We start from the raw sequence: 26,486 nt of genomic DNA, 5'->3' as shown, positions 1-26,486 counted from the left end.
TAAAAACTATGTGATTTTTTTTTGAAAACATGAAATAACACAACTGAACTAAAGTTCATCTTCAGGGGGATATTAGACAACGGTGCTTCTGAGGAGGTTTTGTCCACACTGAATTTTTCAGTTATAATGTAATGGGAATCCATTCTCAGATTTGACAGGTACTTAAGAATGTGTAGCACAGAGTGGGTGGGATAGTTTGCACGTTTAGTGTTTATTATGTCCTTCTCTAATTTGCTAATTCAAGCTGCTTCTGTGCAGATAGAGTGAGGAGAATAACAACCATAAGGAGCTCGTTGCAAGGTTTGTCATGCCTCCAACTGAGGGCAACGGCAGATGGTAGCAGGGAGCAGTGTTAGAACAGGGCAAGCGTACAGTGATACTTCTCAGGTAAAATGTCCCGGCTTGTAGTGGTCAGAGCCTTGCAGAGCAGATTACCGCAGTACTATAATGAATTTCAGTTACTCACCAGTAGCTAGCGCTTTGGTAAATTCAGACAGTTCAAAGAATGTTCTTGTATTGTGTTGATATAGCAAGTCTATATTCCTGCTCTTTCAGCAATGCTGCCTTCATACACAAAACGTAGAGTAGCAGGAATTAGGTATTCAGAATATATCCTCACTAGTTTGCACTGCATGTCAGGGTGGAAAATAGGAGGTTTGTTCTAAAAGTCATCAGTCATTTTGTGTTTACAATGGCAAGGAAAAATTTGAGGGACTCTCTGCTTATGTTGATCAGATAAATACAGTTAAAATGCATGAATGAAGCTTCGTAAGTTTGTATCACTTTAAAGGAATTAATAATTGACTATATGGGCCAAGTGGCATCATTGTCCCTCTGTTGTATGTTCAGCAAGCTCCTGTAAACCCCTGTTGCTGCACCCGATTGCCTCTGTAATCAAGGAAGGTTACAGCTGAGCTCCAGCACAGAGCTGACCTTGACTAGCAATTGACATTGTTCTGTTTTCTCCAATTGGTTTTAAAATCTAAAATTAAATATCTTTTGTGGTAAGACAAGGAAGTGTGTTGTTTTTCAATCTGTTGCCATGGATGGGGAGAGGGGGCAGAGAAAATGGACAGAACTGCCACAACTGTACACCTTTTGCTTGTTGAATTGCTATCGTAAATATTTCAGCGTGCTTTCCTTTTGGTCATAATCTTTCCGCTTGTGCATGCTGTGCATGCGTGACCAGGGAGGAAGAATGCATTCTAAACCAAATCTCAGCATGTCTCAGCAGGGGAAAAAATGAAAAGGAGAAGGAAAGCAAAGAGAGAAAGATTATCAGCGAAGAATACTTAATGACACTTCAGAACAATGTATAAAGGCCTTTCATGATAACTGTCCACTGTCTAGAAAGGAGTCATCGAATATATAACATGTTGTAGTAACTAATCATATATCCTATAGTGAGGAATACTCATTCTTCCAGGCTGCTGTGTTTGCCAAGAATAGATCCCTCTTGAATCTGATGTGTTGCTGCAATACGATTCAGGTTTGTGAATTGGTTACAGAAAACTATACTGTGCACTGAAATGCTCTGTTACGCTCATCTCTTAAGCAGAAAGAGATTTTTCATTTCAAATTGCCTGTAGTAGTGCCTAATCTCCAATGTCAGTTTGCACTGTCCATCATAAAGCACAGCTCATCACACCATCCTGAATATGGCAAGAAAAATGCAGATTACGTGGCAGAATCCACAAAGAGAGGATAGAGGTGTACCTTCATTGACCTCTGAGCTCGTCTGATTTACATTAGTTGAAGAAATGTCCCTATTATTTTCTATCACCTTAGGTCTAGTAAACAGAACTCTATGTCCTACATTGTGGAATGCTATGAAAATATTCATCCCAGCTTTCCTCAGTGTTGCAAAAACAGAAAGTCCTTTGCATGTGACTTTCAGTGAACATCCCACTCTATTTTAGAATATCATTTATCTTGAGGACTTCTTCCATTGTGCTGGGAATGGAACCTTTCCTTCAACAGAAACAGTAATCCTGTAGGAAATGGTAGAAGTCCAGAAACTATACCTTTTTTTTCCTAGAAAAAGAAAAATTATGCGTAGGTTTTATTATTACAAATTATAGCCCAGTTATTTGTCTCACCTCTCTAACAGATAAACTAGTGCTCAGCAGGAACAAGTGCTGTAAATAATCAGTTTTCTATTTATACACTGAAATGGGAAACACATTTATGGGTAACAATAATAATTAGAAAACATTTATAAAAAGCTGCTGGGTTGCTATTTGGTGCCTCTGGAGTGAGCAGCTGTAAGAAAGCAAAAACAATCAGAGCAACTTCAGAGAGGCGGAGAATGGTTTCCATGAGCTTAAATTGTCAATAATAAAGATGTAACCGCTTCCAAGCAAATTAAAGCCTTGATGATATTCCCATTTAAGTGAATTAGGCTTTTGACTAATTTTAATAAAAGTTGCCCTAAATGTTTAGGGTACTGATCTGAATAATGAAACAAAATTATTTGACACACAAGGAGTGTGTTATAACTCCATTAGAAGGGCTAAAATAAGCGTGATGGTTTCTTCCCGCACCCCCCACCCCTCCACCCACCCCCTGCCCCCTACTTTGATTTGCTGCAGGCTTTTCCTTGCTGGTATCCCAAACATTGACCTTGGTACTGACCTCATTTCCCAGCCCCTTTTCTTGTTTCGCCCCTTACTGGGGGATATAATTTCACTGGGGATTTCAACTTTGCATGCTGTGCAAAGAACACCAAGAACTTCCTTCCTCTTGTGGTTTATTTGCAAGGCTAATTTACTAATGGGGCTGCACAGTCTCTGCTTGTTTTATTCGATGTTGTTGCAGCAGGGTTGTTATACAACCTTGATCTGCTGCGAGAGAAAATAATTCACATACAGAAGGTGCCTTTCAGAGCAGTGTAGGGGGTTCATGTGTTTGCGTGGCTCTGTTCCCTTTGCTGTGGCCAACTTTTGTATGAGAGCTCGTGGTCCTGGAACAAAGTTACTTCTTAATTTTTCCTCTCCAGGGTGTAGGTAGAAGGCAGGGGAAGGGGGAGAACAGTCTTGATCTTGGAGCTGGTCTGAGAGAACTGCACAGCTCCTGCTTGATTGTAATGCTAACATTGGTCTTCTGCTCTACGGTGTCACCAGCATGCATGAAACTGCTGTAAGATTGTTGAAGCTGGAAGGAGCAGGAGAGACTAGGAGTGATGGGGGACATATCCGGAAAGGGGCTGATAGGATTTTGGTACTGGGAGAGAGATTTTACAGAGGTACCTGATACTGTGGGTAAGAAGAGGATGCTGCTTTGAGGACCATGTCATAATCTTGGTCTGGGTAACATTTCAAGCCATGGTCTTCTCTTATCTGAGGGTTTAGCTCTCGTAAGATGTCTGTGATAATGAGGAAGACTGAGGTTGGACTTGGTCTCACAAGTCAGGTCATAAATCTTTCTTCTGGCCATTATCATGTTGGTATGATACTGCAGAGAATGATTACTCCAGCAAGACCAGTACTGTCTCATACTAAAATTAATGGTACATTGCCAGTGTGTAAGGGCAAGAAGTTGTATCCTTTCATCTAAAGATCATACTTGCAAGCAGCAGCAAATGTTGAGAATTACTAATGCATAAAAGATCATACTTCAGGATTGTCTGAATTAAACTCGTTCTTTGCTGTTAGTCTTTTTCTTCCTGCAAGTGTGTTGCATATGCTGTAGAATTTATTGGGTCAAATGTCTATAATTATCATGGTATGAACATGGTTTTATGAAACTTGCTATATTTTTTTATCAAAATTCCTGTATCTGTTTACATCAAGGAAAATTCCCCTTTCCTAAACATTTTCTGTTAGATGTAGATGCAGCAGTGTCCACAAAGTAGTATTAACCCACATGTAATGCAGTATTGAATTTTATACACTTTAGATTCTGGTATGGATACTTTGTTGAAAAAGAGCAGGAAAAAATTGTTCAATGGATTGATTTTTAGTAAGGTTCACAGAAGAGCTATGGGCTTATATCAACCAAATTTGGCAGAGGAGTGGAGCTCTCACAGATGCTACAAACTTCTGAAAATCATTGGCTGGAAGGAGAGAAACTATAGCAGGAATTCAATTTTATGTTGTCTTTGGTCTGCACCAGTAAGTGTTTAAATGGTCATTAGGTAGGAGTTATTCCTTACTTTATGAGGAAATATGAGATAATGAGGTGAGGGGAGAAAATGAGAATACTCCATAAGGGAAGCGAGTTTATGAATGACATAAAGAAATGATCTTTGATTACTGTGATGAGGACAGAGGTAGGACATAGGATACAAATCCATAGCAGATCAACTTCATTAGTTCTTCAGGTGAGGTAACAACTCATTTCCTTTCGAACAGAAGGTTGGTCTAGGTATTTCAAATAGCAGAATGAGCACTGGGAGCTGGATTAACGTGCTTATTACAATTATGTATCAAGTTACATTGTTTTATATAGCACTAGAGGAAGTGACACACAAAGTCCTTGCAGTAGAGAGAAAATACATGGTCTGGGAGAATCTAGATAACGTAAAGACACACAGATGTTAGTGCCTGTCACCTTAGTACCTAGTGGTGGTGAAAATAGGGAAGAGGAAGAGGAGGACTGAGTAGGCAATGGAACCATAACTGGGAGAAATGGCACTGGTGGCTCAGCATTGTGTCCCTGTGGTGATGAATGAGGTCAAAATGTTTGATGGCTGAATAATCAAATAGCATGAAGAATATTTCCCTGACTATTTATGAGTAAGAGAGGCAAAACCACAGGGTGATTCAGTACTGAAGTGTTGTGGTTTAAGCCCAGTCGGCAGCTAGCACAATACGGTTGCTAACTCACTCCTCCCACAGCAGGATAGGGGAGAGAGTAAGAAAACTCATCAGTTGAGATGAAGAGTTTAATAGGTAAAGCAAAAGTTGCACATGCAAGCAAAGCAAAACAAGGAATTTATTCACTACAGGCAGGTGTTCAGCCATCTCCAGGAAAGCCAGGCTCCACCATGTGTAATGATAACTTGGGAAGACAAATGGCATTGTTCTGAACATCCTGAGCATGATGCCATGTGGTATGGAATATCCCTCTGGGCAATTGGGGTCAGCTGTCCGGGCTGTGTCCCCTCCCAACCCCTTGAGCACCCCCATCCTGCTCGCTGGTGGGGTGGGGTGAGAGGCAGAAAAGCCCCTGACACTGTGCAAGCACTGCTCAGCAGGAGCTAAAACATCCCTGAATTACCAGCACTGCTTTCAGCACTGATCCAAAACACAGCCCCATACCAGCTACTATGGAGAAGATCAACTCTATCCTGGCCAAAACCAGCACACTAAGTCACGGTTCTGCTCTGAGTCTTTCTCATTGGAGGAATGCCCCCCCACACCGCTGCATGTGAAGCTGGGGGTGACCAATGTCCTAAGCTTGGACATGTAAAACTAACCAGTCCACGTATCTTTTTCTACCTCCCTTCACTTCACAGGCATATGGAAGGCAAAGCAGGGTGTGGGGGGCAATTTCCCTACCCCTCCATGCTGACTTATGTTGCTGTAACATTTATTTTAAAATAGTTTTTATGTGTGGTGTGAACAAAATATAATACTGGATTGTTCCTTCCATGCAACAGTGGTACAGAAGTTGTATCAAATACACTCCAGTTATTATCAGTTGGTTTATATTAATAAACGAATAAGCAAGCCTAGTCAGAAAGAGAAGTAATCACAATACCTGGAAAAGAAAAAGGCTCTAAGACTGCAGGTGCAACCTCAGCTAGTAGCTCTAGATTAAGACTATATTTACATGTCGTATAAACATCTCGCATTTTTTGTAAATGAGCTTCAGCATTTGCAGCCTCTCATGATACAGTCACAGATCTCTGCATCGTTCTGTGCTGGTCCTTTAGAGTTTGTCAATAAAGCTGGTCACCTTTTAAATATCAAATATGAAATCATATATGTAAATATATATTAAGTCTAATTTAAAATCTGAGATTGGGCCATTTTTTTGTTGTTGATTGCTATAAAAATGTAGCAGAATACTCAGCAGATACTGACTGTCTCTTCTGTTACACTTTTGAAACTGCCAAAGCCTTTTTTTTTTAAAAAAAGGAAGATAATTGCAGAATTTTCTTTGCTGTCTAGATCAAGAAAATGCTATGTTCGATTTTTTGCCTCAACTGTTCACTCATGAAAGAGAAAGAAATCTCATTTCATGGGAATCATTCAAAGTGTTAATAATCTTGCTGCATCACTTTGCCTTCAAAATAAATAGTACAATATCCTTTTAATTATGCATACACTGTAGCTTAAAAAGAGACAAATGACAAAGAAAAATCTGCGTGATAAAAGGCTCCTAAACTTGCAGCATCCCTTGATCAAGACTTACTATGAAGCATTCGCTGCAAACTCCTTCCTTGCCTGCCTTTAAGCTGCCTTGAAACCCCATTCCACCAACGGCATCCAACCAAATCCGATCAGAGCCGCCACCACCACGGTTATTGCATTGTGGTTAAACGCAGCCCTGCTGGGGCGTGCCAAATGAGGGGAAGAAAACCAGAGCAAAACCAATATCAAGTGGGGGGGCGAAGTTAGCCTGGAACATCATTCTGCTGCTCTGTCCTTGACTCCCCTTCAGTACAGTAAATAGCACTCATTTATTACTCTCTTGCCATCGCAGTTGCAACAGCTTTTCTAGCAAGAAGAAAGTGTTTAGGAATGGCTTTTTGAATAGAAGTCCAAGTCGCTTGTTTCAATGGCTTGTTCAGCAGCCGTTGTGGAGGCCTCTTGTGTTTCGTGCAGGCTCCTTAATTTGTGGAATTTAATGTATGCTCTTGGATATCTCCCAGATTTTTGCTGAGACTGTTTTGTCTTTGTTTCAACAATTTGTATATAAATTCTATTTAAAGGCTGTTACTTTTTTTTTTTTTCCTAACAGTATCAAGGACAAAAATAAAGGCGAACCAATCCCCCCAGTAATGAAGGAAACTGTGTCCTACCTAAAAAGAAAAGGTGAGTTTGTCAAAAGAGGATGTGCCTTTCAGAACAAGGACAATAGTATGAAACAATATAACACTGCCTGATTCAGCAAAGTTCACAGCTACACAGGGTATGTTTATATTCTGAAAACCTGAGTGGCAGCTGGGCACTGCCTTGAGAGCTTTGATGGATAGGGAATGCTTATTATCAGATTATAGTCCCACTATGGGGAAAAAAAACCTTCAAAAACTTTTTGCTCTTAAGATTAATTGGGGGATAGCAAATGAGAGATATCCTGAAACACACATCATCAACCCCTGTCACATTGTTGGTTTTAAGTAGAACTCCCAGTAAAAATCAATGAGTTCTGTTTCTATAGAACCAGTGGCTATAAAAACTCATTGAAAAACCATGTTTTACAGGTGTAAGCCTGAAGTCCTCCTTTCACAAAATATTTTTACTGGCTTTTACAGACCCTTTGACTGCAGTTCATATCTATAGTTACTTTATAGAGATAGATAGATTATAAAGACTCATAATTAAAATGGGAGCATCCAAACCAGGGTTCTGTGTATCATCTTCATTTACAGAGCAAAGAGAAGGTAGACTTTGAACCATTGGCTATGCCACTGAGCTCTCCAGCGCATACCTTACCAACATAATGGACCAGTTACCAGGTGCTATCTGTAGGGTTAGTGCACTGTATTCCTTACATAGGGACAAAGGTGCACACAGGGAGAAAGTCAGAGGTAAGGCTGCAGTCTTGAAATTCCTTTTCCCAGTGTAATGCGTTTTATGTTTTGATCCCGGATCTTTAAGGCAATCACAGCAACATTTCCATAGCCCTTTGTGCTCCATGGCCTTAGAGTTTCACAAATGTTTGCTAAATCTTACAGTACTAGATATATAGCCTAAGTACATTTATCTTACAGGTGACAGAACAGGAACAGAGCATAACACAGTTTATGATGGCACAACATTACACAGTGGTAGAACTGGGAATGATTCCTAAGATCCCTGAAAGAAGGGTGTGAATTTTTAATAAGTGTGTCAAGTGAAGAAAATAAAAATGTATTTGGTTCAGTTTTGTGTTGTTTTTTTTTTCTTTTTTTTAAAAAAAGGAAACATCACCGGCATTTAATATGCCATTAAGTTTGGTTGGTGTTTGAACAAATTTTGAGGAGCAGCGTGATTTTTGTTAAAGACAAAAAACAGTCTCAGATCTCTATATTGCTGTTATATGAATTCTATCTGTGATTTTTCTCATTTAAAGAGCTGTTTGTATTAACAGCATAATATAATAATAAATAATGCAAAATACAAATTTTGAGTAATTATATTCTTCTGTAGGCAGGCTCACCCAAAACCTAGATCCCACAATATTCCCAATTCTTAATTTGCATCCTTGAGCTGTCATTCTCAATAAGGTAAATTTCCTTATCAGTATTCAAATAGTATGGATCTTTGATCTCAGTTCATTTTAACTATTGCTGCTAGGGTTTGGTCTGAATTTATCTGAACTGTGAGAAATTTCAAACTTTTTAAAAACTTGTACTGAAGAAGCTTCGCATTTGTGAAGACAAGGGGGGATGGGGCAAGAAAAATCTGCTTTTTTGCTGATTTTCAAGAGAAATCCTGGCTTCATTTAAATCGGTGCAAGGTCATACTGATTTAAATGACAGACTGCACACTTAGTGTCTTGCCCTTATTGCTAGGCTACACTCCTTTGTGTGTCAGCTTACAGCATGGTAAATAAGAACATTAAATAACTGCCCATTTTACTGTTGTTTGGGTTTCTACCTTAAATGAAGCTGATTAATGGTATGCATAGGAGAATGAGAGATACCTACTGCAGTGGATACCTGCTTCCAGTTTGCAAGCAGTGGAGCATAGCATCTATAAGGATGCTTGCATACAGAACAGCTGGCTCCTCACCTCTTGAAATTGCTGATTTATCTTCAAAGTACTTGCAGCAGCCAAGACCCAAGTACTGGACTGGGGCCAGTTCTGCTATTAAAGGTACCTGCTGATCTGCAGTAGATGAAGAGTTCCTAATAGACTTTATTGAAGGTCTCTTGGTCCAAAATCATGATTTCTGTTCAAGCTCATAAAGCTGTTTGGATGTGCTGTTTCCAGACTGGTGCTAATGATGAAAACTTTGCAGGTGTAGCTTGTATCAAATGTTATGGTTGGATACAGGGAATGTAAATAGTTCACTACTAAGAATGTTGAAGGTAAGTGATTGGCAGCTTGAAACAATCCCTGTAATTATAATTGTAAGTGGATAATTAGAGCTTGTGTAGTGTATCAGTGCATGCCCCATCTGCAGATGAAAGCCAGACTTTTTGTGTTTAAAATTGTTATGAAACAATCATCCTTACATATATTTACCTTATTTTAATACGCAAATACCTTTTCCTCACTAATCACAGGAGTCAAGAGAGCTAAAATGAGGAAGAATGTGCACTGACATCACTTCTCACAGCTGTTATTACTTAGAAATTGAGTGAAAATTTAGTCACTAAAATGTTAATTGATTTAAACTTTTGGCTGTGCTTGGGAGGAGAGCTTTGCATATCTGGCATTTCCTTAGACCTCTTTAAAGATTTTAATGAAAGATGAGGTTTGTAGCCATTATTATGTTGTGCTGGTGACCACTAACTAGTAACTCTTGCACTGATCTGACACAAAACCTCCTCCATGTCTTTTGTTCTTTCTGAGTGTTTTGTCTCATCACTACTGCACCAGCCCCATACTCTTCCCTCTCAACAATTGCTGAGTCCAGCCCAGATACCCAGTTTTCTGAAGCAGCAATGCCAACTGCACAGTACAAGCAAAAAATAGCAAGTTTTAGCTGTCATGGTTGTGATAAAAAAAAGAGTTGGCTCAACTTTATCATTGCAGAATTTCTCCTAGATGAAATCTTTGTTATTCTGAAAGCAGTAATCATCCTTGGGTTTTCTCCAAACTTCATCTTTTTTTGGCTAAATATTCATCTGTTCAGTGCAGTATCAGCACAGTTTATAAAGGATAGTCTCTGAAGAAATACGGTGGTACTTCTGAACAAAGCCCTTGTCCTACTTTGTGCATCTACGCGAGTCAGCGGCATGGTAACGCTGGCTACCGACACGTAGTCCAGCCCATGCACTTGGTAGCTGGACTGTCTCATTTTGCCCCCAGCTCTCTGTCCGTCTGTGCCCCCAGGAAGGAAGGGCATGGGCTCTGTCAGCATTAGTGTTTTCCAACTAAGCCTAGGTTTGCTCAGAGCTGTCATATTCCCTGTCACAAGGAGATTTCCACAAACCAGATTTCTAAGGAGAGATGGCTTGTCAGGTAGAGTGTTTTCTGACATTCTCAGCCAGCTGATGCTTGAAAGCCAAGTACCTGCCATGCAAAGGCTGTTAAGCAGTAGGTGATAGACATGCATTTTTTTGCGCTTGATTATAAGTGTGCAGGTATCTGTTGTACCTGCTGTCTGCTATGATTTTAACTCTTTCTCTAAATCTGGAATATCTCAATTCTGCCATCAGCTCCAGCGAGTGTCGGTTCCTGTGCTGACAGCCCCAGCAGGCTGACTGGCAGCATGCTTTGCACTCCAGACGCGGCCGTGAGCACGGTGAAAGCTTCAGTTCATCTTCCGGAAGTGACAAAAATTCACTGTCATTACCCTGTTCCATTTGATTTTGGCATAGTTTCCAGCCTCACAGAATTAGCAGGGAGTGGGTTTTGTTTTTCACCCTAGGTGCAGGCAGTATTTCCACGCTTCCTTCCCACTGCTACATTTTCACATCAATGTACCTGAAATCAGTTTCTGAAACTCTGACTGAGATCACAAAGCTTCTGCAAAATCATGCTTCATCAACAGGGTTAAGGTTTCTTGAAACGTCAGAGACCCTCTGACATCCACTTTTATTTCTTGAACAGATCTGGTGCAGGAGCTTTGGTGGGATTCAAACTAGGCACCAGCCAGCAATATTATGCTACCAGGCTAAGGAAACTTTCAGTCTCTGAAGTTCACCCAGCCTTCTTCGTCTTAATGACTACGATCCCTCTGACGGATTGCTTCATGTCAGATTTTTCCTCCTTGATGTTTTAATTTTCTGCCTCTGTTTCAGGTAACACTGTTTGCAGAAGTGTTCTTCCCAGTGTGGAGGCATCCTCATCTGTACAAATGAGCCAAAACTCCCCTTGTACCAAGTTACTGAACAGGCTCTGACAGCAGCAAGCATATCCTTATCCCCAACAGCCAAATTAATATTCTGACAGTGAGTGTGGGTTTATTCCTCATATATTTATGAACTGCGTATTTAGATAGCTATTTCTGAGCAAGATGACTCTCACTGGATCCAGTTAGTAAGTCACCCAGTACCTTAACAGAGACTAAAGAATCTGCTGTAAGCAGAGATTCCTTTATGTCTGTATTATACAAGCAAGATCTATTATGGCTGATGCCTCAGACACTATTACAATAAACTGTTTCTTAATTTCTATAATAATTCTCAGGTTATTTTTCAAGAAAGGAAGAGAAAGCCATTTCACTGGCTACAGGAGCTACACTTTAGAGTGAAAAATGTTTTTAGAGTTTTTAATACTGGATTTTAAAAGTGCTTAATTTCCTGCTAACCTTCACAGGGAAAAACTGATTTCCTAAAATGAGTTCTGAGTATCTGAGTAAAATCACCAGTTCATCAACCAGCAAACCAGAGAACATTTTTTTCCCCATGCTTAGCCTCAAAACCACAACTTGTTCATCTGTCTAGTTTATAAACGCAAGGCTTGACTTGCACTTGCACTAAATAAGAATTTTTTTTATTATTATTATTTTGGGGGTACTACCTTATCTCTACCATGCCATGAGAAATTACCTTGCTTAATTAAATATTCACTGTCTTGTCAGAACAATTCATAAGTGTTTCTAACCTGTTGTCATTCCTTTGGTGGTAATGATCTTGATGCTTTGCTCACAGGCTCTTTTCTCCAAGAAGCCCAACTTACGCCTCAGGGTAGTAATTTTCTTTCGCTAGTTGATATGTCCCCATGTCCACAGTGACCTGTTTTGTGCTGAAGTGAGACTGTAAACAGGGGCTGTCACTTCTAACTAACTGGTCTGGTAACCAGGTGTGTAAATAATGCTGTGCTATGGAGTATGCTTCTTTGTATGTATGGTTTCCATAATGCTCGGGGATGGGGTTGTGCAAGTGACTGAAGCTGCTGCCCACACCAAACTGGCAGGGCAGAGAAGGGCCTTCGGAGTAGTTTTCTCTGTTACAGACTTTAGGATTCTGAAATGCATTTATGCTTTTAAACCCTAACAAGATGTCACAGCAGAAGTTCCCTTTCATGTCTTTTACTTATGTGTCTGTTTTTTCTAGAAAAGCAGGTTACAGACTGGGTATAAGGTATCATGATAAATTTAAAGCTAGCTGGTGTGTGGCAGGTGGTTTTGGTGTTTGTTTAGGTCAGTATTAGTACAATTCACCGTGCTGCCTTAGTTTTTAAACTCTGACGTGCAGTTTGATACTGCAGTACTGATATACACTAAAAATAAAACTGCATGGCAAAATGCATATTTTGTTGCAACACCCCCACCCCCAACATCTGGACGTCAGGTGACAGCTTTTAAGGGAATTTTTGTTTAATTCATTATGGTGGGTATAAACCGCAGTGTTCAGACCTGCATGAAGATGTCAAATAAGTTACAAAGGGCAGGAGTGTTACTCAAGCCTATCTCAAATATTGATACGCTGTCATTTTTATTGGTCTTATGCAAAATACCAATTTGAAATAGGTAGGATTATTATTGTTAATGTATTTTATGTTTGAGTGTATCCCTAAAGGTATAAAAGACGTGGTTGTCAATGTTTTAAACAGTTTAAAACCAAAACTAACCTGCTGGGATTATTACTAAAATTTCCAAAAGTTGGTAACATTTGCATTCTATAGAATGACTGTAAAAGAGTGACCATATAAGGAAACAGCTTAGAAAAATAAAAATGCATAGAGAACTGATTACTAAAGAGACCATGTGAGATCAGAAGCAGCTCAGAAGTGATGGAACAATAAACTCACAGTGAAGGAATCACACTACAGAACTATAAAGCAGAAAAGATAACTGTCTTCTATAGGAAAATTATCTCGCAGTAGCCCCTGTTGCCAAGTGTTTCTCTCTTACCTCATCTCTTTTGTTGACTGCAAGTGCTCTGCAGCACAAAGTGTTTGTTTGATGTTGTCTTGTGGTACCACAGGAAGGTCCTGGGTGATGACTAAGACTTCTAAATGCAATGGTAATAACCATGCTATAGAAGTTTAATGACAGAGTAATAGATGTCCCATGGTATGATTATAATGACAACTAAAGCCGTCCTTTATCTGTTCAATAGCAGTGATTAATCTTTCCTCTTCATCCCCTCCGTGAAGCACAACAAATCTTGCTGATGGAGAAAGTTTTGGTTCCATTTTTTAATGTGAATGAATCCATCCTGGTGGTGAAAGTCAGAATGGGTAGAGATGGATGGTTATGCATTCTGAATATATTTGGATTGCTGCAGCTTAGCGAGTGCCTTTTGGCCTCCACTTCTTGTGATCAATCAAATATCTCTTAAAAATGCAACACTGGGAAGGCTTGACGTTGGCCATATAAACATTTCTGAGTTCTTGGCTCTTTTGTTTTCATGTGAATGTTTTTACCTGGGGTTCATGGAGATGAGATAAATCCCAAAACTGGTTCATGTGCCATCAAATAAAAATGAACCTTGTAATAAGCACAGTTTGTGGGTTTGGTGCTCAGGCATTGTAAATAAATTATGTTCAGAGGTGCCAACTGTAAACTGAGAATATTCATTCATAAATCCAAAGGCTAGAGACTACGCTGTTCAAAACTGCAAGGACACAAATATACTGTGGGTTCTGTGGAGGATGCATGCTTCTACATTCTTGCTGCTGCTCTTCAGGTTTTCAGTATGACTGGAACTGTCCCGTCTTTCTTCTTCTGCCCTTGATCTGCTGTGTACCTTCTTGCAGTGTAAATCATCTTTACAAGCTGCAGACGTCACTTGTTATATATTCCTCGCACAGAGTACAAGGGAAAGCAAGGCTATGCAGTCTCCTCCTCAAACTTGTACTGTAGTCTAGCTTTAAAAAAAATAAATCTTGAATTTGTCTTGGGCATAAAAATTCACAGTTACCACCACTTTGAGCATTTAAGATGTTACATTGAAGGTGGACAATCAAAATATGCTATAAACTCAACAGTCCTTGTATTAGAAATAAATTACTCCTAAGTTTAAAAAAGGAACCTTACTAAAATTAGGTAATCTGCAAGAAGATGTCTAAATCAGTTCTATTAATGAAAACTGCTTCCAAATCAGGACGGACACTTCCTGAGATTTGGCAGGACCCCAGTCAAAAGAAACATTTCCAAACTCAATTTGGGACAGAAGGAATTCAGATGCTCACTCTTTGCTATTTCTCTTCTGAAAGCAGACAAATTAACAAAGATTTTTGATGCCAGCAACCCTCAAATCAAGGATGATTGAAAGAAAAAGAATGTAATTTTCTCATCTCTTTCTTTGACAAGTTTGCAGCAACATGACAGCATGTGTTGCTTTAATTTATCTTTATCAGTTTTGATTTTCTGTGTCTTTCCTGTGGGACAACTGATCGGGGGGTGGGGGGTGGGGGGGAGGGTAGAAGGGACTTAAGTATTTTTAGCAACAGTTTATTAATTTGGAGTGTGACACAGTTGTGTCATTGCACTGTGAAATTTTGTCTACTGTGGTAAATGCCATCTTACTTCAATGTGGAATGAAGTGCCTGCCTGTTTTCATTTATGATAACTGACATTTAAATAATTACTCAGTTAAGTTCTCAATCGCAGAATCGCTTTCCATTGAATACAGATGGCTCCTTCACTGGTCACATACTATGTTTTACTGTATAGCACTGCTATTTAAGATAAAGTTTCGATCTTTTTGGTCTGGAGAGTTTAGTGCAGGGTAGCAAGAGTCCACTCATCTCTCTATATATATGTCTGCTTTTTTTGGTGAGGGGCAAGGAGCAGTTTGTGCTGAGTGGTCTCAGTAGAGGCTCTGCAGCATTGATAGAATATGTGAGTGACATGCAGCTGCGTGTTTATCAGAACCGGAAAGCCCAGGCTAGATGCTCATGTCAGTCAACCCCTAGCAGTGTTCTGGCAAGCACTGGTGCTCCAGGGTTGCTGTTCTCTATGGACTGCATTACCCATGCTAATATTGGCAAAATAGTTCAACTTGTACACACACACAAAAAAAAATAGTTCTCTGTAAAGAGACAGCTGACATGAGTCATGCTGTAAATGGGATTTGATTAAAGAACACTACTAACAAAAATTAAATTGTTTACTTAAAAAAATTTAAAGGACAAAAATGGATTCTTTGAGCTGTACCAACTAGGATTGTCTTCAGGAAATTTTGTTTCCTCATCACATAAATCTAGTGGCTCTGGCATGTATTTTGTCTGCAAAAAGAAGACAAAGTGATTGGTTTTATTTTAATGTGGGCACCTTGTGTTAGCTTAATTATGGTAGTTTCAAGAACTGGTTTTACCCTCCCCCCCAGTGACTAAAAAGGAAGAGACAGGATTGGAGAAAGTATTTCCTGACTGTGTCTGAGGCTGCATGTTTATCCATCACAGTGGAATAACCAATGAGAGAGTTCAGATCCCTTTCCTCTTCCCCATCCCTTATTTTGAGACCCAGCTGGGGGCATATGCTAATGCTGTTCAGGTTGTGTGACATGGGAAACATCATCATTCAAATCATGTTTTCAGGTAGCTTTCCCCTGCCCTGCTGAAGCACTGAGAGCAATCAACAGACTCACAGTCTTCTAAAAAAAAGTATCCTTATCAGTTCATATGTGTCACAGAAGTCAGAGAAGTCAGACAAATATATTGCAAAAGGGCTGTGCCTGTACCCAGGCTCATCGTTTTCCCCCTTCAATAGCATAATTGCTGTTGACTCGTATTTCTCTTTACCAGTAGGCTGAAGTTATGACTCACGCTTTATTTAAAAATGGTACAAAATATATTATTTTCTCATAAAATGTATTATGGTCTCAGTATCTTTTACACAAAAAAGATGGGCTCTTTTGCTGTTGCAGGTTTTTTTTACTTTAGAAAGAGAATATAGTGTTTTCTTTTTTCCTAAGAATTGCACTAACCTACATTTCATTAGTGGCATATCGCTTGGGTCGGTTGCCCACAAATGTAAGAAGGATTGGAGAGACCTACTTGGGTAGTTGGCTTGTTGCCACCTGTGATCAAACAAACTCCTGTATATTGATTCAGTTTCAGCTGACCCGGTTAATGAATTCTGGAAGGAGCGTGGGTATCACCTGTTCCCCAGATTTCTGCACCGGAGGGTAAAAGTTGCTTTTTCCCCTCCAAAAAACATTCAGCAAGAGCTCAGCGTTGTGTGCCATTACAGTAACATTGATGGGATGCAGGGCCAGACAAGTACAGCTGCTGTCTACGCTACAGATTAATGTTTTTAATTAGACTCTTGAAAGCTTAGCCAATAAAGGCATAAACATCTTAAAAATTTATATTTATTACACTGTCATTTATACAGTGAGATTCACATCAGATTAAAACATTAACTATTAAACCAATTCCTGCAAACTGAATTGCAAGCGTTTATGATGTCCATTTTCTGAGACTTGTTTCTACAGAAAACCTCTAGTCCACTGACAGGCTGCATAAAATTTTACAAATTCTCAGGAAATGATCGTTTTTCTTGTTCACTGAGGGTAATGCCTTGACATGTTCACAACAGCCTGTTCACAGCTGCCACTTCCAAACCCATGTCTTTAGACAGGTTGCGCTATAAATCTAATGGAACAATTTTACTACAGTGATGTTATTTACCATAACTTTATTCAACTGAAAAATGCTCTGATCAGGAATAAAGCAAGTGGTCAAATAGATTGTAATCATTGTCCATTTGTCCTTTAGTAACCACACATGTTCCTCTTAGATACTGTAGTTTGAGATGTCATACTCCTTCCAGAACTGAGTGCGTGGGCTAAATGTTCAACCTTGAATTTAACAGGCAAGGGCATAAATGCTTAGAAAGTAACTAGGAGCTCTAGTCAGTTAAACTCCGGTTAAGCCTTTAGGTCTAGTCAGTGGAATACTTTCAAGTAGAGTTTGGGTTTCTTTGCAAAAGCCTCTGAAATGTGTTTAGGAAAATTTACTACAATAGTTCATTATCAGTTCTTTTAGTATACTTGTCTGAATTCATATGAACGATACTAAATGCTGTTCTGTAAGAAATGTTCATTAAGGAATTTTGTATTTTTTCATGTATAAAATATGCATGCAACCTGAATGAATTTACAAGAATGACTGAGTATCTTTCATTAATGTATGACTCAAACTTTTTCTAGAACATCATAAAGATTCTTGATCATGTAAATAAACGCTTGTGTACTTCAGTTGAAATACATAAACATGTATTTCAGTCTGGCTACTTACCTGCTGAAAAATAAGCATGAGACAATAAAAAAGTTAATCTGATCTTCCACACTCACAGAGAGAAATATACAGTGGTCACTCCAAGTCAGTGGGTGGTCTGCCACCCTTCTGAAAATGTCAACCGTTTATGTCTTGTCAGACCCACGTAAGCTAAAATTTTAAATTACTCTGCTTCCACTAGAAATCTCCAATTCAGACTACATGTGAGCCAAATTGCATTACCTGCTGGGTAGAAGGAGCAGCACAAACAGGAGTGAAGGAAAGGGGGAGGCAAATGAGGATTTCACCGAACTCAAAATCAAGAAGTACCACAAGTCTTAAGAAAAGTAATGCTTCTTGTCTCCACCCTGTTTTGCATAATAATTCAGATAAATAACTTACCTGGAAAGCTGTGGTCTGAATTAGTTCCTTGAGTGGATGCATTTTATTGACGTTTTTCCTCTGCAGCTGAAGTCACATTTCAGTTAGTCCACAACATAAAAGAAAATTAGATAGATACCCTTCAGGAGATTTATGAGAAATATTTCAGAACTGCCTCAAGACTAGAATCAGGTATTTGACAATACTATGGGCAGGCAGAGTGTTAAGTCCCACTGACTCCAGAGAGAGGTGGAAAGAGCCAGGGTCTGATCCAAACTACCTCTAAGCCGTGGAGGCCAGTAACTCTCCAATGGTAAGAAATCCAAAGGTTCCTCCATCCAAAGATCCTATGAAATGTTTCCCAGACTAAAGGATCTTGTCTCATCCACTGGCAGAAGAGGGAGCTTGGGTAATCTTCGCAAATACCCCTCTTTAGCTTACTAAAGGTTTAAGGCGAGAAGGACAGCAGATTTACAAGTGTGGTTTGGGGCTCAGTTTGCAGGTACATGCATTGAGAGTGGGTACATAAGCAGCCTGGTAAATCTAAACCTCCTGCTTCAATGTCATCAGGTGCAATTGAAGGCTACTTTTAAAGAAAAATTATAGTTGGCAAGACACCATAGAACACTTAAGGAAAGGTATTATTTGTATGAGTCATGCTAAATGAAGTGCTGTAGACAATGCTGAAACGTGATTTGATCCTACATTCTATTCTCAAGGACTTTATTTCCAAAAAGGTGTATCGTGTAGCTTTGTTCCCAAACTTTCTTCCTCTGTTCTGCTTTCAACTGAACCTGTAGAGAAAAAGAAGTGAGTGACAGCTTTTACAGATGAGACCTGCATTAATTATTTTTTCAGGACTACAAGTAGAGGGCCTCTTCAGAAGGTCAGCTAGCATCCAGACTATCAAAGATGTTCAGAAACTCTACAATCAGGGTAAGCTGTCATCATACCATTGCCAGTAATAGTGTGAGGGCTTTGTTAATCATGGTTTTGTTAGTGAAGCAGAAATGCTAGCCTTTTTTATAATTAGTTAATCATAAAGCCATTTGTAACATAAAATAATAAGAACACTAGTGCGGAAGCCTGAAAGATAGCAATGGACACAGTAGCAGGTCATCAGCTGATGTCAGACCAGAGCTTACAAAAATCTTTAGCAGCTAATGAATGATAAGTTTTGAGTCAAAAATGATCTATTTTTTCATAAACATATTGCATCTACATGCTTTACTGTGGTTACAAAGTACAGTGTGTATGTGTCATATTGTCTCTGGTGTTTTTCCAGGGTTATGGCAAAGTAATATACCTAATAATTTATGAAATGTAGTGAACTAATCTTGAAAGGCACTGACTTCCCTATGAAGTCATTTTATGCAGTGCCTTTATGGGGACTATCTTTTATAGCAAGATTAATAAAACTCTACGGAAAATACAAAAATAAAATGCCAGGAGTTCCCAGCAGCAGAAAGCCAAAATGTAGCATGAAACAGTTTTTAAGCAGTAGTTTAAAGAAAAATTAGAATGTATGCTTGAACACCTTTTTTTCTTTTTCTCCTTTTAGGCAAGTCTGTGAATTTTGATGATTATCATGATATCCATGTTCCTGCTGTTATCCTAAAGACTTTCCTTAGGGAACTCTCTCAGCCATTACTAACGTTTGAGTGTTATGATCATATCCTTGGAATCACCAGTGAGTATAAATAGGTTTTAGAAAACTTCATACAGCAAGTTGAACTGGACCTGGCTAATTCATGATCACTGCTGTTTGCTAACCATGACACAGTCGTGGGTATATGATATTACTAGTGCTTCAGTGTAGCCACAGAGGGACAACCTCATAATCTGTACCCCAGAGCAAGGTGGTCAAGGTTACCAAGATCCTTTCTACTTTTTTAAAGATTTACTGATTTATCTATATGTCATACTGTATTATTAAGAATTTGATTGGACTTCTCACTGTCAGGACTCCATTTTTATGTCGTGGCACAGCACTGAGTCAGTCTCAGTGAAACAAGTTATGTTGAAGCAACTTTAGTTTTAGCAGCAGGATTGGCAGAATTGTGGAAGCAGAATTTAGCTGGTCAATGGTATGCATTGTGTTTTGTTCCTTTTTTCATGGGGAGAGGATTGTTTTTATTGCAACTATTCCCATGGGATAATATACTGGGGAAGAAAGGATCTCAAGCCATGAGAAGACATTGCATCTAAAGGTCTGGCACCACATGAAACTATAAATTATAAAACATTAATGATGTGGCCTTTGTCAGGAATTAGGAGCTTATAATGCTGGCAAGGCAGCCCCCTAATACATGGTGTTTGAATATTTGAGATCCCCATATATCTGGGAGTTAGTACCTAGTACTTGTAGAGACTGGTATTTTGCCGTCCAGGCTATAGTCAAGGTAGCAGGGAACCCATAGAGCTTCCAGTCACAAGCACACGTTTTTCCAAAACCTGCATTTTGAGGAAGTTAGATCTGAATGGAGTACAGCTTCCAACAGAGTCCATGAGCGTATCTCTGGTAATCATGGCTCGATGCTGTTGCAAACTGTAGGTTATCTATAATGTCACTATAATGACTTGCTTTTGGGGTAGGGCACTAAAATAATTGAGGCTGGGGATAAATCTCAATTGCTACTGTAAAGTGTAGAAGTCCAGCAGGTTTACTGTACCTAGAATTTTCTAGGTAAAATTCTTATACCATATGCCCGTTGCTAGCATCTGCATATACTGTTTCATATCATTAATTTTATTCATGTATTTCCATTTAAAAATTTAATCAAGTCGTGTGAAGAATCCTCTGAAGTTCTGTACTGTTTTACTATTTGCAAGTCTGTAGATCACCACCTTCCAAATGAAGTATTCATCTCTTCACACAGTAGATACCTCAAGGCACTGAGAAAGACAGGTCTGTTCACGGGAAGGTAGTAGAAATGGGAAGGAATAAGGATAGTCCCTCAGAATGGGAAAGAATAGGGGAAATTTGGAAAAAAAAAAAAAAGATGCATAAATGCAAATTTTTACTGAATTAGTCTTGTGCTGACTTTCTGGACGTGATATTACTTTTTGGTAGAGCTAAGTGAAAAATGACAAGTCTGAAAAGAATCTGAGAACAATGTATTGTCCTAGGAACACTGGGAGGTTTTGCCTGGCAAAGTGCCTGTGAAACTTTCATTCCATGTTATTTTTGTTGACTGGCATTTTAAAATGTTGACAAAATACGTTGGGAAGTGGAGTTGAAGAGAATTTCTCCTTGGGCTTTCTTGTTATGCAGTGTGACGTCTGCTGTCTTTTCTTGATGCCGTGGTGATATCCTGATTTTTAAAGATCTTAGGCTTGAGAGCCAAGCTGGACTGTAGCAAAGGCATATTCTCCGTGAATACAGTGCAGAAGGGAGCTTTAAAGAGGTGTGATCACAGACAGCTGTCTTGGGATGACTTGAAAATTCTCATTCTGTCTTCTGGAAGACACCAGAGCAGTGTGTGATGTATCTATTACATCTTTTAACCTGCAAAACCAGAAATACAGTATCTCTACTTTACAGTACCTTGAAATGATAGTGCTGTTGATGGGAGCTGTAAAATAAATTAGCCGAGTGACTGACTAAAAAAATTAATAAAACCTTGAAGCTTGTAATTGTAAAAGGATGTCTTCTTTGGTCATGGAAAATGCTAACAGGAGTTCCTTTACCCAATATTGCTACGCTTCCTGCATTATTTACTCTGCAGAAGGCTGACAAAAAATTTCTTGGGACTCAGATTATTGTGTTTTACAGGAACTCATAGCTTTGCAGTAGGAAAAATGTCAGCACAACTCACCACGATATAGCTTCATGTATTTAATTCACAGCTTAAGGGAACATTTAACATGCTGGAATTTTGTGCATGCACATGTACTTATGCACACCTCTAGCTAAGTCAGGGAGAGGGAGAGAGAAATGCAACAAATACAGACAAAAATCAGCATAAATGGGCTGCTTAGGTCAGGCATGATTGTAATCATCAGACCTTTCTCCAAATTGGTGTTAAACTTCCAGCACTAAAATAATTACAGTATTCGAGGAAAAAAAAAATAAAGTCACTTGGTACAGCATTTGAAATATAATTCAGTGTTAGTGTAATTCTCACCCAGACTGTCTGGACGATGTGAGGGCTTTGGGGTCTGGTTTTGGTTTTGCCCATCTGTAGAAATGAGTTAATGAACCTGCTTAGGTTCATCTATTCTTATACACCCAAGTGGCCATCACATAAATTTTTTGCCAAGATAGAATAGTTGCCTGCGAAATCACAAAAGTGTTTTTAAGATTAGTAGGGTGCTAAAAGAGCATTTTGGGCAGGACTGTCTCAGGAAGAATAAAATCAGAGCATAAAAAGTAGATGTCTGGATTCAGTGTGTGGAGAGGTAATGGTATTCAAATCAAAACCTTTGGAAGTCCTCTCTAGCAAATAAATTATTTTGGCTATTTCACTGAACGAAGAATACTCTGCAAGTTAGTCTTAGCCAGATATAAGATAGGGACATTCAAAGGGATAACCCTAACTGTTACTGTGGTCATGGAGGTTAATAGAGCTGAATTTTGTGGTCAGTTTTACAGGTGGCTATCAAAAGTAATTCCAGCAGATATAAATAAGGTATTATTTTTTGGTAATATTTTGATGTTTTGGAGTTAAGACTGACTTTGACATTGCAGGTGTGGAGAGCAGTTTACGAGTCACCAGATGTAAACAAATCATCCAAGAACTTCCTGAACACAATTATGTTGTTCTGAAATATCTGATATGCTTTCTCCATATGGTGAGTATGGGCAACATTTCCAAAATAGTGCTGGTCTTTTCATTCTAAATCTTTTCTTGTTAATTGTACATTTAACATCTCCACAAACCCCAAAACTGAATGGTTTGAAAAGTACGGCGAGGTTGTTGTGCGGTACTTGCCAGTGGACTGAACTCAGGATACAGAACCCTTCAGGTCTATAATAAGAGTCAGTGGTCTGGCCATCCTTTCACCTTGTGTAAACCATGTTTAGATGTAATGAAACCACTGTGTAAATTTAAGTGGAACTATGCCTGCACTGGAATATTTCAAAGTCCTGTCCCCTCCACTCCACATTCACAAATGTACGTTATTATTGATTTAGGTTGGATGAGGTTTTTTCTTATTTTGGAGTGAAAAAAAAGCCTGAGAATAGCAGTTGTGTCATTTTCAGTGCCAGAGAAGAAGTAGGTGAAATCACCTTTTTTATCCAAAGTATGAATCTTGGGCAACTAAAATACTGAATAAATTAGTGTCATTTTAGAAAATTATATAAATATTAATGAGCTTTAGAACAACAATCAGCAAAACATTTTATATTTAAATCTTAACAGTAACATTTTCCTGTTTAAAATAGCCTTTCTTTCTGTAATTTACTACAGTGTTAAAAGAAAAACTTCAAACATGCCATTTTGCCAGGATTTTTGGTATGCTTCAGGGTAAATGAAATCATGTGTCTTTTATCCTACTTTTTGATTTGCTGATTTTTTAAACCCATATTTTGTAACCCCACAGTCGTTAGGGTTTGGGGAAGATAGTTCAACAGTCAGCCTAGTGACATCCTTTGGTTGCCGGTTTATGTGCAGGAAAAAGATAGTAATTGGATTGTAAATTTCCCTCCCTTCTGCCTTATCCAATGCATTGCCTTTTCCAGATTGCATTTTTCAGACCCAGGTGCCTAAAATTGAGGGTCATGGTATAAGCTGACACCTAAATGAAGTGATCTAGCCTTCAGAAGTCCTAAGAGCCCACCAAAGCAATCATGTGTGTGGAACGATGCTGATTTTTTACTAGTGGAGGAATTAGCCCTCAGTAACTGTTCTGGGGCTAAAATTATGTTTGCCATATTCTAGCCAGTAGCAGATTTCAGAAACGGGTACATTTAATCCCCTTTTTCTACAAAACACCAGATAAAAGCAAGATTAAAGGAAACACATTGATACAGCCCTCAGACAGCACTTGCAAGGTTCCTGTAATACCCACGTGTTCATTTACTGTTGCATAGCTGAACTCTAATGCTGTTAAGGAAATCCTCATGTCATTTGCTATTATTTCAGTAACTGATACCTCTCCTCAGTGTTATGAATTGTATAAGTGACTTTGTTCCAATAATAGATGCACCATCTCAACACGCTTCTTAAGAGCTGAGCATTTGAGGTGTTAATGAGGTGTGCAAAAGTACTACATAGTGTCTTCTGTAATCGGGCAGCAGAACACAGCATTATTTTTGATAATGCCTTGTTACGTAAAGCACAACGTCAAGTTGATACTGGTGCTCAGATCTGCAATTTTTGCTGATCCATGCCTTTTCATCCTTAATGTCTCAGGGAATATTTGCATTTGGAAAAGTCAAGGGAACATGAAACAATCTAGGAGGTAGAGATTTCTATTTCTTGCAGATTGGTGTGCTGCACAAGCTGCCACAATTCAAACTTTAACAGACTGCTCTACCAATAATCCTGTTTTTTACCTGCAAGCATCAACCTTCTTACATATAAGAGGCAATTTAATTCTTCCTTGAGCTCAGCCTTGAGTAGTGCAAGAGGTACTTGTGGTAATTTCATGAAGTGGGATGAATTGTAATCACTAGATACAGGTTTTGAACACTCCAAGTTTGATACAGGCTTGTGGAAGAAGGGGCGGGGGGGGGGGAATCCCGATTTTCTTTGCAGTCTCAACCCACTTACTTTAATGAAACAGCTCCTTCTAGTCCAAGGGTGCTGCAGCAAGACAGTGCAAATCCTACAGAAGTAACAGATTTGAATTTCAAAAATAGGTCCAATTCCTTTAACCTTAGATTAACAGTGATTTTGCCAGTAATGAGCGCAGTGTACTGTGAAAGGTATAAACTGCCCATCTCCACTTTGCAGTGCATCTGGCCGCTAGAGAGGGATGTGCAGGGTCCTCTTGAAACTGCAGTGGACCGAGGTCCCTAGGCAGAATTGGAGCAAGAGGGAAAACAAAGGCCAGTTTTCACAAATCAGTCCCTGAATTATACCTGTAAAAAGTGTCCATACTTGCTCAGCTGATCTCACAAGAGATGAGTGTGCATAAGCATTTGTGTTCCGCCTGTGTTGCTTGTGCAGTGAAGGGGGTTTGTGAATGCACATGTGAACTTAAAGGGCTGAAAGAAGTCTTCTTGCAAATTCCTTGGCAAGTCACTCTGAGGGCTACAGTTACCCAGCTCTGATGAGGGCCAGAAACCATTTAGTAGAAAACTGTAATTGTAGTTTTCTGTAACAGTCAAAGGCTACACAGACAGGAAAGTTTGTAGAGGCAATAATATAATTTAGATTGTGTTTTCATAACCATGTTTTTGGTTTTGGTACCAGGTGATACAGCCCCCTCTCTATGCTTACACAGTTTCTCTCGCTGCTGCTTATGCCTGATGCAGGGGAAGGGTGGCTCAGCTGACTGAAAGAACCATTGCAAAAACCTGCCAAACTCAAAACTCTAGAAAAAATGGGTAAGGTTTTGGGCCCCATGGACTATGCTTCAGATCTGTAACTGAAACAACAACATGTTAAAGCTAAGCTGGGAAAAAAAAAAAAGCTCTGAATTAATGTTTTGTCTCAATCACTTATCCAATTGAAAAGTGTAATTAGCACCAGCAAAGCTTGGGGGTGGCTGGAGATGATGGGGCATGTTGGGAAGGATTAGATGACTAAGCCTCATGGAGCAGATACAAGCAGTTGGCATGTCTGCAAAGCAGCTGAGTGGGGGATAGACACACATCCCAGTCAGTTTGTGGGGGCGTTTTAATATCTAGACATTTTCTTTTGAAAATGTTTTGTAGAGTTCCTTTCAGCATTGCGTCTGAGGAACCAAAGAGATGGTGATGTCCTGATATTTTTAAAATGGGATGGTAATTCGCTGTTTCTACCCTCTGTATTTCACTGTTTAAGTTCATTAGGTAGTGTAGTGGCTGTTTAGTTTCACTCCTGCAGTATCCATGAGAGTGCTGGGATGCAAGTATCAGGAATCCAAAAGTCATTACAATTTTGCTGGGGTGAGCTGGATGTTTATTCTGGGATAGTGAAGAATGTATATTTTGCATTTGTTGATGTGGCACTAAATCTTCAGTGGTTATTTGCAATGTACAAGTTTTTATCTTTCTAGTGGACTTCTTTCAGTACAGGCTGTCATTACTTAATGATTTTTCTATACGTGTTTCAATGAAAGGGGGAAAAACCCAACAAACTGGAGCTGTGTAGCTCTTTGTTGCAATACTCTTCTGTGATGTTCAGATGATTCCTTCAAAGATACAGCCTGGGTCCTTGGAGAATTTTCTTTTATTAGCTTGTCAAATTGACAGAGCGAGTATATTTTCAGTTGAAACAGAGACAATGGTTACTACCTTTGTGGTTGCTAACTTTGTGAGGGACTCAAAGGAGGAGTCAAGGAAATTAGTCCAAATGCTAAATATGTCATTTGTATTTCTTAGATAGAATGTAGCTTTGGGGTGCAGTTACTTATAGAAGGGCAGCCCATAAAGGGTTTGGCTGACTGCATGCTGCCCTTACATGGTCTAATGTTGTAAGAAAACATTAAGAAATGTTTTAATTAAGAAAATGTGTAAGAAAGCTCCTTGTGATGGTGGTGTAGATGAGGTGGATCTGTCTGTGTCATTTGCGA

At 39.2% G+C, this 26,486-nt stretch overlaps 1 protein-coding gene across 4 annotated transcripts in view; it reads left to right on the top strand.

The window, feature by feature from the left end:
• The window catches only part of ARHGAP8 (Rho GTPase activating protein 8), a 94,406-nt gene that overhangs the window by 51,807 nt on the left and 16,113 nt on the right, over positions 1-26,486 (top strand). For all 4 annotated transcript variants that reach the window (XM_055711121.1, XM_055711120.1, XM_055711117.1 and 1 more), the window contains 4 exons: positions 6,910-6,983; positions 18,678-18,755; positions 19,381-19,509; positions 22,510-22,613. In XM_055711121.1, the coding sequence (XP_055567096.1) occupies positions 6,910-6,983; positions 18,678-18,755; positions 19,381-19,509; positions 22,510-22,613 (385 nt within the window). The remainder of the gene's footprint in view (positions 1-6,909; positions 6,984-18,677; positions 18,756-19,380; positions 19,510-22,509; positions 22,614-26,486) is intronic.

The sequence above is a fragment of the Falco cherrug genome, chromosome 5 (assembly GCF_023634085.1).
Source record: "Falco cherrug isolate bFalChe1 chromosome 5, bFalChe1.pri, whole genome shotgun sequence".
Classification (NCBI taxonomy): Eukaryota; Metazoa; Chordata; class Aves; order Falconiformes; family Falconidae; genus Falco; species Falco cherrug.
This window is presented reverse-complemented; position numbering and strand designations above follow the sequence as displayed.